At 31.3% G+C, this 18,055-nt stretch overlaps 2 protein-coding genes across 2 annotated transcripts; one reads left to right on the plus strand and one right to left on the minus strand.

The window, feature by feature from the left end:
* The first annotated feature begins 4,508 nt into the window (after positions 1–4,508).
* On the plus strand, positions 4,509–9,583 carry LOC120068059 (protein SIEVE ELEMENT OCCLUSION B-like). The gene is made up of 7 exons (XM_039019727.2): positions 4,509–5,004; positions 5,377–5,478; positions 5,566–6,014; positions 7,299–7,396; positions 7,501–7,634; positions 8,189–8,665; positions 8,761–9,583. The coding sequence occupies exons 1-7, from the start codon at positions 4,774–4,776 to the stop codon at positions 9,337–9,339; spliced, it is 2,070 nt and encodes a 689-aa protein (XP_038875655.1). The 5' UTR covers positions 4,509–4,773; the 3' UTR covers positions 9,340–9,583.
* A 47-nt stretch (positions 9,584–9,630) lies between these two features.
* Positions 9,631–12,335, minus strand: LOC120068060 (DNA-directed RNA polymerase V subunit 7). Its single transcript, XM_039019728.2, has 2 exons — positions 12,200–12,335; positions 9,631–10,440 (listed from the first exon to the last, which is right to left on the minus strand). Exon 2 carries the CDS (start codon positions 10,407–10,409, stop codon positions 9,882–9,884), a length of 528 nt encoding a protein of 175 aa, XP_038875656.1. The 5' UTR covers positions 10,410–10,440; positions 12,200–12,335; the 3' UTR covers positions 9,631–9,881.
* Positions 12,336–18,055: the final 5,720 nt, after the last annotated feature.

Below are 18,055 nucleotides of genomic sequence, written 5' to 3' on the forward strand. Positions count from 1 at the left end.
TCATCGCATCATTTACACTTAGCAATTTTACCTTATAACTTGGCTGAATGGTGGCAATCCCTCACTCATGGTGCTCGGGTAGGCACTGAAACACCCCTCTTAGCCTATACGATGAGCGTTCACTATGCGACACACTCAACGTGCCTCAGTTGTGAATACTTTTTTAATGCTTACACGCATCAATGCATATCATTGGCTGGTCAACTGCTTGTTTGTTCTCCGTATGCAGCTGCCTGCTTATTCATCTACAATATCATTTTAGATTTCAATCTTCCAAATTCTATTGTTCTAATTCCAGCCATTAACTAGTTAGATTTCATTAATGAATTTATTCATAAACATCTTAACTCTTACATATCTTAGAATTTGAACATCAGATTCCTTTGGATCAATTGGCAATCCTCAAAACTCTCAAACTTTCCCGAGGGTACTTCAACACCTACTAAGCTTCAGATGGCAGTACTCCCTTTCCTTAGGTATGTGCTAATTTGGCCAACCAGACTTCTTCTTTGTTAGGCCTATTTATACTTAGGCCTTCATAAACATCCAGTTTAGTTAAACGCCACCTGACATGCTAATCTTTAAATAGCGTTTTTAAGACTACCACCTAACCCACTTAATAATTAATTAAGCTGAACTCTCAAGTGTAATAATATCGCATGGGCTTACGACCACTTAAGCCTTTTTCTGGTCATTGCATACTTCTACTCATCGTCACATCTTCTGATTGACACCTAAGGCGCATTGGTCCACTGTAGCCTCATTTTCCAACTTAGCCCTCATCATTTGTATACAGGTTAATCGCATACTTCCCTCATACCAACCTCGGCCATTCCTCCTCATCCAAGAGTCATCTTACCTCTTTCATGGCTTTCCACATACCACATAGCTATTCTTAGCCATAATACCGTTTTCTTGGACTTTTGGCCACGTAGTTCAACAAAATTGGTTGCATGGCGTATCATAGCTCCAAAGCATAAAAATCATCTACTTTCCTTTAAGTGTTAAATTCTATCTACTTCACTCGAGAGCTTGACATTCCATACTTAGCATATTTTTCCTTATTCAACCTTACATACGTTTACATTAAGCTTCCCCATATACTTCAACTAGTACAAACATCATAAGTATATACTTATAAGAGCTTAATTACATACTAAGAGGGCATAAACATAATTAACTAGTAAAACAAGCTTAGAAATTTACACCATGAATATCCTTTTTGATCTTTTAAGACATTTGGGCCTAAATTTGTAATATATTTATAATTATTTTTCTCTGTTTTATAAACTCTAATATTTATGGGTTGATGGGGCATGCGAACATATTTTTTTATTTATAATTTCTCTCTCTCTATTCAGCCTTATACAACTACTTTTTAAGTGTTCATCCAATAGTTTTCCAACAATTCGATTTGTATTTACCAAAACTCTTAAATTAAAGAGAGGGAGCCAAGTTTTACCCTTAGTATTTATAGAACTTTCCCTTTTTGCCCTTTAATCACCCAATTCAAACTCTCTCTATTACTCTTTTCTTTTAAACTAAAATCTTAATTTAATTTTCCTTTTCTAAGAAAACTTAAGTGGGTTCTTACATAGGCATTTAAAATACTATCCAGTCTATTGAAGTATAAGATATTTACTCGATTAATAAAAATTGTTTTGTAAATAGTATCTTATATTACAATAATTTTCCATCATTTTAATGTGAATATCAATATCATATCGATATTGATTTTACCAATTTCTATTACTTTATCTAAAAGTGTCAAAAGCTTCAATTTGGGAACTTTAAATACGAATTAATTCACTTGGTACTACTCATTAAAAATGTGTTACCAAGGAAATTATTCTCCTTGTCTGTCCACATCTTTTATATGTAATAGTCAATAAATTAAAACCTTCTATCTTTCCCTCTCTTTGTAACTTGTAAGTTCAACAAAATATTTTCATGTGTTCTTTAACTTTTCATAAATATTACAAGTATTTTAAGTTAAGGGTTCTATTAGATTTTTTTATTTTTTTATTATCAAAGAGCAACATTCGCATGAGATACTAACAAGTTCATGAAGTAAATGGATTATTTACGTTCCAAAAAATTAATAGTATGCTTAAATTATTTGTTCAAATCAGATTACGATCAAATTTTGTTTTTATTTCTAGTTCTTTTGAAAAATAAGATAGTGATAAACTATATCTATTTTTCGTTTCTCTTTTTTTTTTTTAGAACATTCATACAAATAAAATAAAAGCTATTTATATTTCTTGTTTCCGTTTCTTTTTTTTTTCCCCCTAAAAATAAATAAAAGTTGTACTATCTTATAACTATTACTTAACAAATACATATAAGAAAATTTAAAAATAAATATAAAATTGGGCAGAAACAAGAGTTTCAAGCACACAAAAAAAAAATATATATATATATTTTTTAAAACTACAAATATTTACATTTTATCTCTATATTTTGCCCACATTTTGATTTAGATGTTTATAAGTGTCTACCGGTATCTATCACGGTGACATTTTGCTATATTTGAAAATATATCCAGTAATTTATCATTTAAAACAATTATCGAAAATTATAGAGAAACTATTTCAAATGGTAAAACTGTTGAAACTATTTACAAGATATAGCAATTTTTTTTAATTATTAATGATAAACGTTGATAGATTTCTATCAGTGTCTATCAATGATATTCTTCTATCAATGTCTATCAATAGTTCTAAAATTTTATCATATTTTATAAATATTTTTGTTTATTTTTCTATATTTAAAACAACCCAAATGATATGTATTAACTGTTATAATAACAATTTGTCCTCGCCAATTAATAGATTCTGTGGAAACTTAATCAATATATATGTTGTGCAGCTTTAATTGAGTTGTGTTTCGAATCAAACCTTTTGTCGTTCTTCAAATTAATCATTTGCAATCTTAATGCTTTTTCACACTTCATGAATAAATACAACAATAAACTTTTGTCCCTTAAAATACTTTTAAAAGAAAACAATAAATAAAGACATTTGATATCATCATAACTACCTAATTATAAACATTCATTTTCAAGTATGAAGAGATTTATTGGTACATATATTCAACTAAAAAAAAAGTAACTTAATATTCTTAAACACTTTTCAACCTGTAAATTTTAAGCTTCTCAAATGGAACTTTTGCGAAAGAAAACCAATACTTGTATGCAAAGATCGAGATTTAACTAATTAATTTAGTTCATTGACATATGCAACTAGAGTATATATATAGTTTAGCGTGTATAAGGTATTAATTACCATCCTAATTGAACGGTAAGGATGGTAGGTAGATGTTTCGACCCTCTAACACAAAATTTGTTGATTTAAAAAGACGTTCTCTTGTAAATGATCGATAATGTGATCGTACCTTTACATATGCTTTTGTTAGGTTTACTACATCCATACTTGAGAATTGAGTAAATAGTATAGATATAGAAATATATGATTTACTTTTTTTTAAGAATATATTACATCACGTGAGAGTGAGAAATTCGAACCTACACCTTCTAAGGAAAAGTAGAGAATGTCTAGGCATATATGAATATATGATCATTTGATTATTATAATATTATTAAACTCTAAAATAATTCCAAAGTAAACTCTTAAGCTAACTAAAACATATATGTAGGTATGGCTTTTTTATAACATAACTTGTTGACCCCCACAAAATAAATTTGTTCAATTCCGCACTGCTCTCATGAATCAACACACAATACATTAGTCTGGATATAGCTCAATCGACATAAAATATATACTATCTTTATCAAAATTATTAAAATTGTAGGTCAAAATTCTTATTGTTACGAAATCAACAATTAAAGAATATAAAAACGTAAAAAGAATCAACAAATAGATATATGTGGTTCACTAATGATGTGTTAACTACACATGAACAGAAAGAGAACAATATTATTAGAGAGAATGTTTTCTGAATACACAAACGACACCTCTAGGGTTAGAGAGTTTATATAGTACATTACTCTAAATCCTAAAGTCATAATCGTAAATGACTACAAATAAATAAATATATTATACGAATTCTGAATAGGTTTCGAGGTCGTTGGCCCCAAACCCCCACCAAGGCACGTCGACCCTAGACCCCAGCTCACTGACCAAACAACGAGACCCCATACTTGGTTGTTCGAAGCACCAGCAAACAAATTCAAGACATTCCAACCCTTATATTTAACAACAATTTTACAGGATAGAAAATTTCTTCTCTTCTTGGTCAATATGTATTACTTTATTCTATCAATTATATATTATAATTTTCTATAGCTTATTCATGGGTCTCACTCTTGTCATTCAAATCTTGGCAAAGTGGATCTAGATGGAAAATTGAAAACTAAATTAACTTTCCTTTAGAGTGATGTTTACTTAGAGAATTTTGAGTTAACTTGTTACCCGAAGTATATTAACTAAAGTCAAAAAACACTATATATTAGTCAATATAAAGCTGCAGCAAGTTGCATATTCTTTAAGTACTCAATGAAACTTTGTAGAGAAACTTCACTAAAGCTCCAGCTAGTAACACCCAATTATATTCATTCTTTCTTTGAACAAAAACTCCAGGAAATTCTTTGCTTTATCTCTCATTTTTCACCCATGTGAAAGCTATATATATAAATAAGATGCAAATCAAAGCAAAAATGAATATACAATAAAATAGCATAAAAGCAAAGTCTCTCTATCTGTACTCCTAATTAAGTCTTGCTCTTTGGTAGAAATTAACCAAAGCAAAAACATGTCTGTGTTTCGTCCCAAGACCTCGGCCACTGCTTTGGCACTTGCTTTACCAAGAGAAACCGACAAGGAAGAGCAGAGTCTAAAGAATTTGTCCGACGACGTTATCACAAATCGTATATTCACCATAAACAGCGAAGATGAGCCGATGAAGATCGACATTGATAACTACATTTTGTTCATCGACAGCGTCATCAAATCCTCAGATAAGATTGCTGTTGCTTCTCATTGGGTTAGGTTTCACATGCCCTTCTCCCTCATTCTTCTTCATTGATCTCAAGTTTCTTTTAATTATTATGGGTTAAAATACAATCTTGGTATCTGTACTTTCAAATCTTCAATTTTAGTCTCTATACTTTTAATAAATCTAATTAAAATTAGTCTTTCTTCATTTTTTTTCTCATTAATATTCCCTTTATAAATGTTCAAACTATATTCATACAGTATTTTTTCTTACTATTGTTATTAAAGTTCAATAAAAATTAGATAATTGAAATTACATAGACTTGAAATGAAATGAAACGAAACTGAAATTATATAGACCAAAAATGGTAATTTAATCATTATTATTTGATGCACATTATATTTTATATGATCATTTCAGGCAAAAGGAAACAAAGGGCATTTTGCATTGGAAGATGACTCCTTGAAATATCCCTCCCAAATTGATCCTCCAATTTGCATCCTTCATCAAATTTCAACAGAGGTCTTTAATTATTAGCCCAAAAAAAATTTCCCAATTAGTATTGGATGAATTGAAACTAATATAGGTCTAAGAATGTAAAATTTTCAGATGACATGCAAGGATCCAGGCGTAGAAACAGCACACCAAACAACTCTCGAGATTCTGAACAAATTGGCAAGATATCCTTGGGATGCCAAGGCAGTGCTGATATTCACGGCGTTTGCGACGAACTATGGAGTTTTGTGGCACCTCGACAATTACTCGCACTCGGATGCGCTCGCTAAATCATTGGCAACGATCAAGCGAGTGGCATTGCTGAGAAAGGAATTGGATTCTGTGAAATATGGGCAGGTGTTTTTCAACCCAAACAGTATGATCTATAAGTCCTTGAAGGCAATTAAATACATAAATGAATTCAGGAAGTTATCAAGATATGATACAAAAGATGTGCCTGAGTTATCTGCAGCACTTCGCCAGATCCCTTTGGTTTCTTATTGGGTTATTCATACTCTTGTGGCTTCTAGCATTGAACTTCATTGCTATCTTTCTGGTGTACAGTAAGTTTCTTTCGCTCTTTCTGATGTCGGAGAAAAGTTTGATAGAAATTTTCTTAGAAGTCGACATAGTTTTAAGGATATTTTAGGCTCTGTTTTAGGGTTGACAACGGAATCGGGATGGGGTGAGGGGACTCCCCATCCCCATCCCTATTAGGGAAACGGGTCTCCGTGGGACCCATCCCCTATATATATATTAAAAAATAAAATTTTAATCGGGTCGGGGACGGGGAGTTGGAGACCTGGTTAGAATCCATGATTTGGCCCCCATCCCTGGTGAAGCCGGGGATTGAGGTGGGGATTCGCGGAGATTTTTGCCAACTTTATTCTCTTTGATAACCATTCGAAATTATGCTTATAAACATAACTTTCACAAGTTTCTTTATTATGTTATCTATTTCTACTTATGTTTTAATTAAAAAAGCCAAAATAAAGAAGTTTCTTTTCAAAAACTTGTTTGTTCCTAGAATTTGATTAAGAATTCAATATCCTTTTTCAGAAATTGTGAGAACTATAGTATGAAATTTAGGAGAAAATAAACATAAATTAAAAACAAAAATATTATCATACGAGACTCTTATTTTCAAAATGTTACACCCACTCTTTGGTAACCATTTCGTTTTTTATTTTTATTTTTGAAAATTAAGCCTACTACTTATATCTTCAAAATTCTTTATTTATTATCTACTTTTTACCAATGGTTTAAAAAATCAAACTAAATTTTGAAAACTAAAAAAAAAAAGTAGCTTTTAAAAACTTGCTTTTGTTTTTAAATTTGACTAAAAGTTCAACCATTGTAATTAAGAAAGATATAAATCCTTATAAGAAATAGGGAAAAAATAGGTTTAATTTTTCAAAAATCAAAAATAAAAAATAAAATAGTTATCAAATATAACCTAAGCATTTTGTCTTTTTGTTTTAATTTTTTATTAAGCTTCTTTCTTCCTATATTTGGTTGTCTACTGTTTGAGGGATATTTTCAAAATTCAATCAAAAATTTATAAACTAAAATTAATGAAGGTTTCTGAACAAGTTTATTTTTATTTTTACAATTTAGCTATGAATTCAAACGTTTATTAAGAAACATGAAAATCACTGAAAAAATTGTGAGAATACGAATCCAATTTTTCAAATGATTATCAAACTATTTTTTTTTTTTTTTTTTGTAAATTTAATATTTCGCCGTGCTCTACTCATTACCCATTAATGTTTTTTTATTATTAAAAGAAAAAAAAAAAAAAAAAAAAAAAAAAAAGGTCTAAAGTAAGGATTTTGATGCAATCTCAGAGGTCAAACACATAAATATTTGAATGACTTGTCTGAAAAGGTTGGATCAACAGTTGTGACACTTGAGAATCATCTGCAGATCATCCGGGAACAACAAGGTCCAATTTTCAGTCCTTTTTTTTTATTTTTTTTATTTTTTTGTAGTCATTTACTTAATAAGAAATGGGAAAGATAATAAAAAAAATGGTATTGTGTGTTGCAGAAGAGGTAGAACTTTATAGGTGGCTGGTGGATCAAACTGATCATTTTCCTACTGATATCACCTTATTCCTTTCCAAGTTGATTGATGGCAAACACAAAGCCAGGCCTCTCATTAACTGTTCTACTCAATTGGAGGTCTCTTCAAATACATTTATTTTATTACTTTACATTGCAAAAATTTTATTTAAAAAAAAAAAAAAAAAAAAAAAAAAAAAAAAAAACACTGAAGGAGATGATTTATAAAATAATGATTTAAAGTATTTAATTGAAAATCTAAGAATCAATACTTTTGGATGTAGTGCAATCAGACATATTTGCCATTTAAAATAATTTAAGCATGTATATAATATAATATTACATTTTCTTAATCTAAAAAATGATCAATTGAAAATCTTAAGAATATGCAATTAAAAAAAAATATTTTTTGAATTAATATAATCAGACAAGATAATTTTTTATATAAAATGTTTTTTTAGGTTAATTGTTTTAAATGATACACTTTTTGAATGTCACTATCTATCACTACTATCATCTATCAAACAGTAATATAATTTTGTTATATTTATAAATAAGTGGACTGATTTTTCAATATTTGAAAACATTTTTTTTTTTAATGTAAGATGTAGAGTGTTTAAGTTAGAAGGTATTACAAATGGAGTCTAATTTAGTTAGATTGATATTGAATGTAGGAATACATTGAAGACTTTTTGAAGGAAAAGAATTTGATATTAATAGTTTCAAAGCGTTTGGATATTTCAAAAGAAGATCTAGAGATTCTTCATTCAATTTACAATGAAGTGAAGAAGGAAAATAAGTTTGAAATGGTTTGGATTCCAGTGATTCCAGACCCTCCAATTGAAGGTGATGAGGAAGCATATGAATATTTAAAATCTACAATGAAATGGTATATAGTGCCATTAGGTACACAAATTGCAGGTGTGAGGTTTTTGGAGGAGAGATGGGAGCTTAGAGAAGATCTATTGATGGTTGTTCTCAACACACAATCAAAGGTTGAATTTTCAAATGCTGTTCATTTGACTAGAGTTTGGGAAAAAGAAGCTCTTCCTTTCACTTATGACAGAGCAAAAGCTTTGTTGAAGAAGAATTGGACTGATTCCACTGTCGTCAAATTTACTGACCAACCTAGGTTGAGGAGTTTGGTCGTGGTAACGTTCTTGTTTCTCTCAATTCTTTTTTTAAAATTTATTGTTTGTGGAGTTATGTGAATTCCATCTGCTTGGAACCATTTTTTTCCAATCAGATTAACCAGGAAAGAAATGTCATATTCTATGGAGGGCACAATCCCAGATGGATTAAAAGATTTGAAGAATCAGCAGAAGCCATGAAAAGAGATCCTACAACTAGAGATGAAGGAATTACGTTTGAATTGGTACCTGTAGCAATGAACAAAGGAGAACTTGATCCAGAAATCATGTTTCGTTTCTGGATGGCGCAACGGAGTTACTTCATTCTCAAGCATCAACTACATGGATCAACTGCAGCTGACGATATTTCACGACTGATATCCTACGAAAATGAAGACGGATGGGCAATCATAGCCAAAGGTCTGACAGTCGTCTTCGTTGGTGGTGGTGATTTGATATTAAAAGCAATGGACGAGTATCAATTATGGAAGAAAAATATACGTCGAGTAGGCTTCTCTGGTTCTTTCAAAGATTACTTCGACCAGCTCACTGCCACGAGTCTTCACTGCACACATGTGAATATTATCGGATTTAGCGGGTGGATTCCTCTTATCATCACCTGCCCAGTGTGTCGTCGCTACATGGGAAGTGGTATCAGATTCACATGCTGCCATGGCGGCCCTGATGTTCTTTAGTAGATCATCTTATTCTGCCAAGCAGCCCTGATGTTCTCTAGATCATCATCTTATTCTTCTTCTACTATTGCTAAATAATACCTTTTGGCTGCCTCACCTAAAGCCATGTGGTTATACTAGAGCTGTTCTCTTATCATATTTTCATACCTATATTTGGTTTTCATATGGTTTTGTTCTCTCTTTTATTCATCTTCTATATGATGAATACAATAAATATACACGAGTTGAATGTTTGGGAATTAAACATCCAATATATTATTATCTATATGCAGGATACATAAGATTCGGAAATCAGTAAAACAAACATAGATATTCAATATCCGTCTAAACAATATAATCAAGTCTTAAGAGCTTAACAAAGATGAAGAAAATAACATGATAGCAAATTGCATTACAGGCCTACCATCCATCGTCCAAGAAACTTCCTACAAACATTTAGCTTCACTTAATAATGTCACCTACACATTGTTCCATCCTGAAGATGACTTGATTTTGTTTATATATACACAGTACAAACTTAACAGTACAGTGCCAGAAATTCACTAAGAAACAGGCCCTAAATAATCACCCTCCAAACTTACTAGTGCCTGAAACTCCCTTTCGGCCTCGAGCCACTTCGTTCCAATGACAATAAAACGTACTACTACATCTTTCTCAATTTTTGAGAGCTTGTCATTCAAGAAGACGGGATTCTCACCCGGCACATAGCGGTAATCTGGCATTTTCAGGTAAGAGAGATATATGTTCTCAACAGGGCCACATCTCAAGAAAACACCGTGCTTGAGAACCTTGTGAACAACCCCTTCCAAGATCTCTCCCCTATAAAGTTTGAAGGTGATACCACTAAAAATAACTGGAAACAAGACATCACCTGTCTGACGAACTTTCCCTTCTCCTATATTTTCAAGAGTCGTAACTGCGAGGAAATAGCCGAGATCCTTTGTGGCCTTTTTTGTGGCAAATTCATCCAGTAGACGAATTATAATAGACCTTTGGAGCATCAAGCCCTTTGCGTCTAAGTTTTCAGCAGGAATTATGACATTCCATGGTAACTGCACTTTGAGAAACATTTCCTACTTCTTCCTTCAACCTATCAGAAATCTTGAAGAGCAAGACTTACAATTAGTAATTTTATTCAAATACGCAAAAGACAGTTCCGGCCGTTCCTAGTTATCAGCATTTTATCTAAGTTCAAATGATGTGCCTAAATTTATCAAATTTCCCGATATCCATAACAGAATTAAAATGTTTTCTTTTTTTCCATCTTTGAACAAGAATAATAATGAAAAGAACCATCCAATAGGGTTGACCACCATTACCAGCAATACACATCTAATTCTTCACCAACTAGATTTCTTTCTCATTTGAGATTCCATCTCAAAACCAATTGATAATAAGAGAAGTAATTCATATATTTTAAAAAGATCCTAAGATATCCTCAATGTCTCAAGATGGAATCTCCTTAACGTAGTGTAAATGTAATACAGCGGAGTGCAAAGAAACGGAAATTTTATCATTTACTTCTAAGTCCAACAATGTCAAGAACAAATGGCGCCAAAAGGCCAATCTGACTTAAATAACGGACAGTGCGTCAGTGACACTCGTCTCCCCAAACTCAACTTGCCTTTGCATGCATAAAAAAAAAATAGCTGAAGTTACTAACTTCCTACCCTAAGAAACAAATTTCCATATGCTTTAGTCATGCTTCAAGATTTAACTAATTTGACAAGTAATGTATCAGATTCACTCTCTTCGTCGTCTTTGACATAATTCATGGCCAGTTTAGAACAGAGAAGTCACATTCTACTCCGATTATCACTATTCTTTTATTTTCTCTGTGACCATACTTAGGAAAGTTTGGTTCTAAGGTGAAAGGGGAATCAAGGAGGGGGCTACAGGAGAAGCCCAACACCAGACCCACATTAAAAGAGAGCCAAAGAAAAAGAAACACAACAGACAAAAATAGATAGAATCCTTCAATTTATCTGAAAACCTCGAACTCCAATAAATTCCTTGCACCCCAATAAGAAATGCCCTTCACAACAATTCAGAACAATGCAAGAGCTCAAAAAATATATCCTCAACACTATACACATGTTTGGGAATGATTTTGAAATAGTTTAAATCACTTTTGTTATGTTTTAAAATTACTTCTAAACATGTTTCTAAACATTCAAAATCAATTTAATCACTTCTAAATACAACAGTTTTACAATCAAAATTGATTTTGAATGATTAAGTACATGTTTGGGAACAATTTTGAAATGGTTGAAATCATTTTTTTCCTTATTAAAATTCCTCTAAAACACACTTTTAATCACTCAAAATCAATTCGATGATTAATTTTACATAGTTGATTTTTAAGGATTAAAAACATTTAGAATCACTCCCCAAATATGCCAAAAAAAACATGGTTGGGAGTGATTTTGAACCTAACAAAAACTATTTCGACCATTTCAAAGCATGCCCTAAAAAATCAAGAACTTTGTAAGACAATGATCAAATAGAACCACTTCCTTTCCCACTTAACCATTGGCGTGTATAAATGCGTGATCTGTGACGAAATTATTCAGTAGATTCGAGCAACAAAAAAATCGAATCAAGAAGTATCAAATTCTAATCATATAAAATTGGAGAACAATAAAGTAGGAAACCCCCTTCACATCAAATACAGACTAAGAAACAATCATTGAAAATTTAGACAATGGCCGGTTTGTTGTGCGTAACAGCAAACGAGAGAGAGAATAAGAAAGTATTTAGTTAATAAATTCGAGCATCCAAATAATCATATTGAGAACCGCCGAACACGAATCAAAGATACACAAAGGAGTGACTAAATAGCTAGGGTTTTAGAGCAGACCTGAAGAAGAAGAAGAAGCAGCAGCAGTAGCAGCAGCAGCAGCTTGCCCTTTCCGGCCACCGAGTTTCACGGCCTCCTGCTAAGTCGCAACTTTAACGCCGTGACGGGCCTCATCTCAACTGACCTTTTTGTTCTTTGTAAGTTAATAAAGCCCATTGGACCGAGTTTGTTTTTGGACTTCATTGGTGTTGAATTGGTGGGCCTTCATTCATGATGACCCGTACTCGTTCTATACCTATAGTCTAAATAAACTATTCAAGGGCGGATAAGAGTAATAGTAAGTTTTGAAGTTTCATTTGAAAAAATGGTAAAATAGTTTCAAAATTATAAAAATACCAAAAATAATAAATAAATATATATATATATATAATAGAAAATACTAATTAGTAAATGACAAAACTATTCTGAAACAATACGGAAACTTATGAACTTACTCCAAGTGAGAAAGAGGGAAGTTGATTGTACCAGTGAAGTTGTTGACGAGTGAGTATTTGAAAGAATTGCAACTATTTGAAAGAATTGCAACTTCAAGACGATGTTACTATTGGAAATATGATTGCGTTTGATATCAAACCAGTTGTAGGGAGTTCCATCGTCTTCATTCCATGTGACCATTTTGCTCATAGGATCTTGAAAGTCAACTTTAAACATTATCAATCTTAGAACATGATTTGTTAAAAACGTATATTCAAAGTAGGAAAAAAAAAGTAAAAAATATGTGTGCGAGCGAAACAGTCAATGACATGATGAGGGTGGTCATAAAAAACTAGCCATGACGATGAAATTCAAGAAAGGATTGCTGAACAGACATGAGATTGAGAAGGAGAAAAAGTGATTTTGTGGACGGTTAAGTGAAGAAGAATAATATGAGATTTAGGGTTTTTTTGTTATCTTAATTTAATAATAATAATTATGATGATGATGATGATACTACTACTACTAATAATAATAATAATAAACTGAACAAAATATATGTATATACTTATATATGCACATGTTTCAAATATTTGAAGCTTAATTTCCATTTATATGTTTCTTTTTAAGTATAATAAGTTATTTTTACGTGTTTCTATATGAAAATTAAAAACATCGAAAATATGAAAAAAAAAAAAAAAAAAAAAAAAGTCAAATTAATTTTATAACAAAATGCATAAGGTAATGAAAAAATATTTAGATACAATTGAATTTGTAACAAACATTTAAACAAATAAAAAACTAGTTACATAAAATTAAATTTGATAATAAAAGATAAATAAAAAATAAATTGATGAGAAAAATCAGGAAGTTTTTGTTTATTGTGATTTATTTGATAAGGTAATTAAATAAAATCTAATTTTATAAAAAAAATATAAATTCAAATATAATTCTAGGGAGAAAAATCAGCAAAGGAGCTCGTTTATTTACCATTACACTGTATTCACAATCCATTTTCATTAAGCTTCAACAATTGCATTGTATTTATAACTCCATCCACCACAAAACCTACCGAAAGAAGTCTAACTCCAAGATTGCAAAAGTTTATACTTATTTGTTTGACAAAAAGATAAATTAATGGTAAAATAAAAAAAAATGATAAAATTTAAATTAAATATACAGTTTGTTAGATCATAATTGTATAATATTTTAAGTAAAATCCTAATAAGAATAAAAATTTTAATCAAAATTTTAAATAATAAAAAAATAAATAAAATAATGTAAATCTAAATATATATTATAAATTAAAATCAAAATGATGATAAACAAATTAAAGATTGATTAATTTTAAATATTTTGAAAAAATGGTTAAATCAAATCAAAATAGATATGAAACTGTCCGTTCAAATTTTAAGATGGGAGAAAAAATCTGACACATTTATCTCTTGAATTGTTAGGTTGAAGTATTATATCTGACGATTCCATTTACACCGTATTTTTATTGAAAATTGATATATGATTTCATAATAGAAGATTCCATTTACACTATATTGCTATTGATAATTTATACACAGTATAACAATTACACAGTATTCAAAAAAATTGTTACTCGACCATACCAGGGGCAATTTGGGGATTAAAAAAAATATGTCATGCGTGCGACACGCTTTTGCCAAAAATCTTATTATTTTCCTTTTTTGACAAAAATCAAAAGGCATCCCGATTTTGCTATTTCTTCCAATTTTCCTTGATGGGATTCGATTATACAATCGTTTAATTTTTTTTTTCTTTTCTTTACATGAATAGCCTAGTGAGCTATTATTTACACAAAAGTTTGGCCCAATATATTTTTTCAACGGACCTTTAATATTAATATTGTTGTTTTCAAAACTTATTAGAGAAATATTGTTGTTTTGAAACTTATTAGAGAAATATTGTTGTTTTGGGAATTCGAGGCTAGAGGTCGAACGTTGAGAACTCGACGAACAAAGAAAAACTTGGAAACAATACATAAGTCGATACTTCAACCCTCGACAAGGGAAATCTCGCGAATCTCGCTTAGGTTGTCGAAGGTTGAAGTTTCGACACACATCCACCCTCGAGATTGCAGGTTTATTACTTTTCTTTTTCTCTCATATAGGAAATAAAGTAATGAGATGGTATACTATATGTATCTGTATACTCGAGCTACTTCTAACAACTTATGCATTTTGTTATCATTTCGAATTAGTCGGAGGCTTGTGGGATTGACGTGAGGGGGTGAGGATGGCTATATTTCTGGGAGCGAACTCCAGGTGAATATGAAGCGCATGGATACAAGTTATGCCTTGGAATGAAAGACAATTCCGAATTAGCTTTGTCTACGAAAAAAAAAGTAGATCCATAATAAAAAAAAAAGTGTTTGTGATTGTTCCAGAAGAAATGAAAGTTAGTAATCATTAATGGCAAAGTAACAACAATAATAGAGAGAGCGAGAGTGAGAGAGAAGTCTTAGGAGAGAAGAGAGCGAGAGCGAGAGAGCGAGATCTTAGGATTGAATAATCATTAGACTATAATTGAATATATTAGATTATTATACTATAATTGAATAATCATTAGACAATAAATTGAATATATTAGATTATTATACTATAATTGAATAATCATTAGACAACAAATTGAATATATTAGATTATTATACTTTAATTGAATAATCATTAGACAATAAATTGAATATATTAGATTATTATACTATAAATTGAATATATTAGATTATTATAATGTAAAACTTTATTGATTACAAAAAAAAATTGAATATACATTAGATTATTATAAAAAAAATTGAATATACAATAAATTATAATAAAAAAAATTGAATATACAATAAAATGAATATATAATAAAAAAAATTATTTATTATTCAATCCCTAACTATCTGGAGCTGTCTTAGTAACGAAGGACACTTCCTTCGATTATGTCCTAACTGGTTACAAAATCCACATCGTTGTCGATTAGCTGGTTCTGTCCAATCCATCTCGTTGTGATAACGTGAACTTTTTGGGTGTTAGTGTATGTTTATCGTGTCGGGTATCAGTTTCAAATTCAAAAGTTCAACAAAGCAATTGAAGATATCAAAAGAATAAATCAGAGCTATCTAAGTTTTTTTTTACGGTAAGCCGGTCAACAGAGCGATGTACGATGACTAGTTAGAAAGTTAGAAGTTTGTCAACTGTACTTCGGTGCGACCCCACCTACCGACAAGATTAAAGGATCGAGGTTAAGTTTAATATGGTTAGGAACACAATTTCGTGAGCTCACAAATGATGCAGACGAGGAAACCGTCATAAGATATGCGCGAGCATATATACTACAAATGATGGGTGGAAATCTGTTTTCAGATAAATCAAGTTATTTTGTTCACTTGATGTTCCTGCCACTGTTAGCTAACCTCCATGATGCGGGGTGGTATTCGTGGGGTGGAGCATGTTTGGCATGATTGTATAGACAACTATGCAAAGCAACAAAACCTGAGGTTCGAGAGATAGTTGGTCCTCTCATACTTTTACAACTATGGGCTTGGGAGCGATTTCCAACAATGGCTCAACAGCTACATCATGTTAATGACGTTCAGTTAGTTGGACGAGCCTATGGTTCTCGGTATGTTGTTTTAATTCAATTTAATTTTTATATCACTGATCTAGTTAATTTAAATTCTAAATTATCAATTTAAAAATTTAGGTGGAGAGACAAAATTTGTGTGACTAGGACAACCACACATGTAGTCAACCAGTATAGATATATGTTTGATCTGCTTCAACCGGTACATTACACTAAACCTAATTGATTATTTTATTCACATTTTTATTGTATTTGTCTTTAATATTCTCTAATATAATATTTTGTGTTTCAGGTTATTTGGGAGCCGTACAAAATTATTATGCATATTTTGCCTAATTTTTGTATGAATGGTCAAAACATATGGTGGATGATGAGTCCTCTCATATGTTTTCACATTGGTGAGTGGCATCTTTCTGACAGGGTGATGAGACAATTCAGTTTTCAACAGGATATCCCATCGCCTTGTAATACTGAACCCGTACTGCATGATATTGATCTAAGGACTGGAGATTGGTTCGAAAAAGTTGTACATTTGGTAGTGTGATGGCACTATCGTGCAAGGTTTATTGCAGTGGGGGTTTCTCTTGAACAGTTTGACACAGATGTCACTCCAAAATATATTCATTAGTATAATAATATCACAAGGCGCTACGTCACTCGTCCGGGAGCAGCTGTGGATCATCTGGTAAATGAATGAATATTATCTAATTTTTTTAATTTAAATTTATTTTAAATATTGTCTAATTGTTTTATAATTCACAGAGATCGAACAACAGTAGACTCCGTGAGGTTGCGAATGATCCGATCCAGGTTCTTGCTATATGTAGTGACAACCAAAGCTATATTGAGGAAATTCATTATATGTACGATATACCTATTGTTCCTCCACCAGCTCCTAGATGTAGAAGACCTGTTCGGGAAGAGGATGAGTTTGATGAGATTTCACATAATGTGGAAGAGTTGCCCCCTATGACGCAGACGTAGAGTCAAACTGATTATGTTAGTCCGATGATGATGATGCCAGCATTTGGTTCAGGACATTATGACTCAGAGGCTGGTCCTTCGTCTTCATACGTGCATGGACATGGTCGGGGTCGTGGAGAGCATAATGAATATTTATATTATGAAGCGCCTGCAGAAGTACCAAAGCAACATCAAGAAGAACCTGAGCAACCTCAAGTTCGAAGTCGACGACGACAACTAGCTTGAAATTGACTACGTCCGCCTTGTAGGACACATTGATTTTTATAATTATTTTTATATAAATGAGATATTTAATTTACATTTTTTTATTTTTATGAGTTATTATTTTTTTTAATTTATTCTTTTTAGAGTTTAAATAAAATAATAAATATTTTTAGAATTTTTTTTATAAAATGGAAAATTAAAAAAAAAAAGAAAGGATTAGAAAGAAGAAGGTGGAATGTGTAATAATTAAAAAGGAAAAAAAAGGAGAAATTTGTACGGTATTCTCCCTCTCTATCAAAATCTCGCTCTCACTCATGCTCATGCTCTCGCTGTCTCTCATAATCTCGCTCTCGAATTTGATTGGGAAGTTCAGTGGCAAAAAGAAGGAGATTCATTAGCTCGTTATTTAGTCAGACTTGCTGAGATGACAGAATCCGTTTGAAAACAACAATATTTTCCTAAAAAGAAAAAGGAAGGTCGAGGGTTCAAAATTCAACCTATCTAGGTCGAATTTTGAACCCTCGACTTATTTAAAACAACAATATTTTTACAAATAGTTTGAAAACAACAATATTTTCCTAAATAGTTTCTAAAAGTACAATATCCTTTTAATTTTTTCCTTTTTCAACCCTCGTTTATCATTTAGTTTTTTTAATC

The sequence above is a fragment of the Benincasa hispida genome, chromosome 12 (assembly GCF_027475165.1).
Source record: "Benincasa hispida cultivar pf3 chromosome 12, pf3_genome.v1.1, whole genome shotgun sequence".
In the NCBI taxonomy this organism is placed as follows: domain Eukaryota; kingdom Viridiplantae; phylum Streptophyta; class Magnoliopsida; order Cucurbitales; family Cucurbitaceae; genus Benincasa; species Benincasa hispida.

What these genes read in the sequence shown, in the direction of transcription:
- LOC120068059 (XM_039019727.2), top strand. Translation starts at nt 4,774, where the DNA reads ATGTCTGTGTTTCGTCCCAAGACCTCGGCCACTGCTTTGGCACTTGCT. An exon ending in TTCATCAAATTTCAACAGAG is followed by an intron (nt 5,479 to 5,565) that starts GTCTTTAATTAT and finishes TAAAATTTTCAG; the next exon opens with ATGACATGCAAGGATCCAGG. An exon ending in TGCTATCTTTCTGGTGTACA is followed by an intron (nt 6,015 to 7,298) that starts GTAAGTTTCTTT and finishes ATGCAATCTCAG; the next exon opens with AGGTCAAACACATAAATATT.
- LOC120068060 (XM_039019728.2), bottom strand. Translation starts at nt 10,409, where the DNA reads ATGTTTCTCAAAGTGCAGTTACCATGGAATGTCATAATTCCTGCTGAA.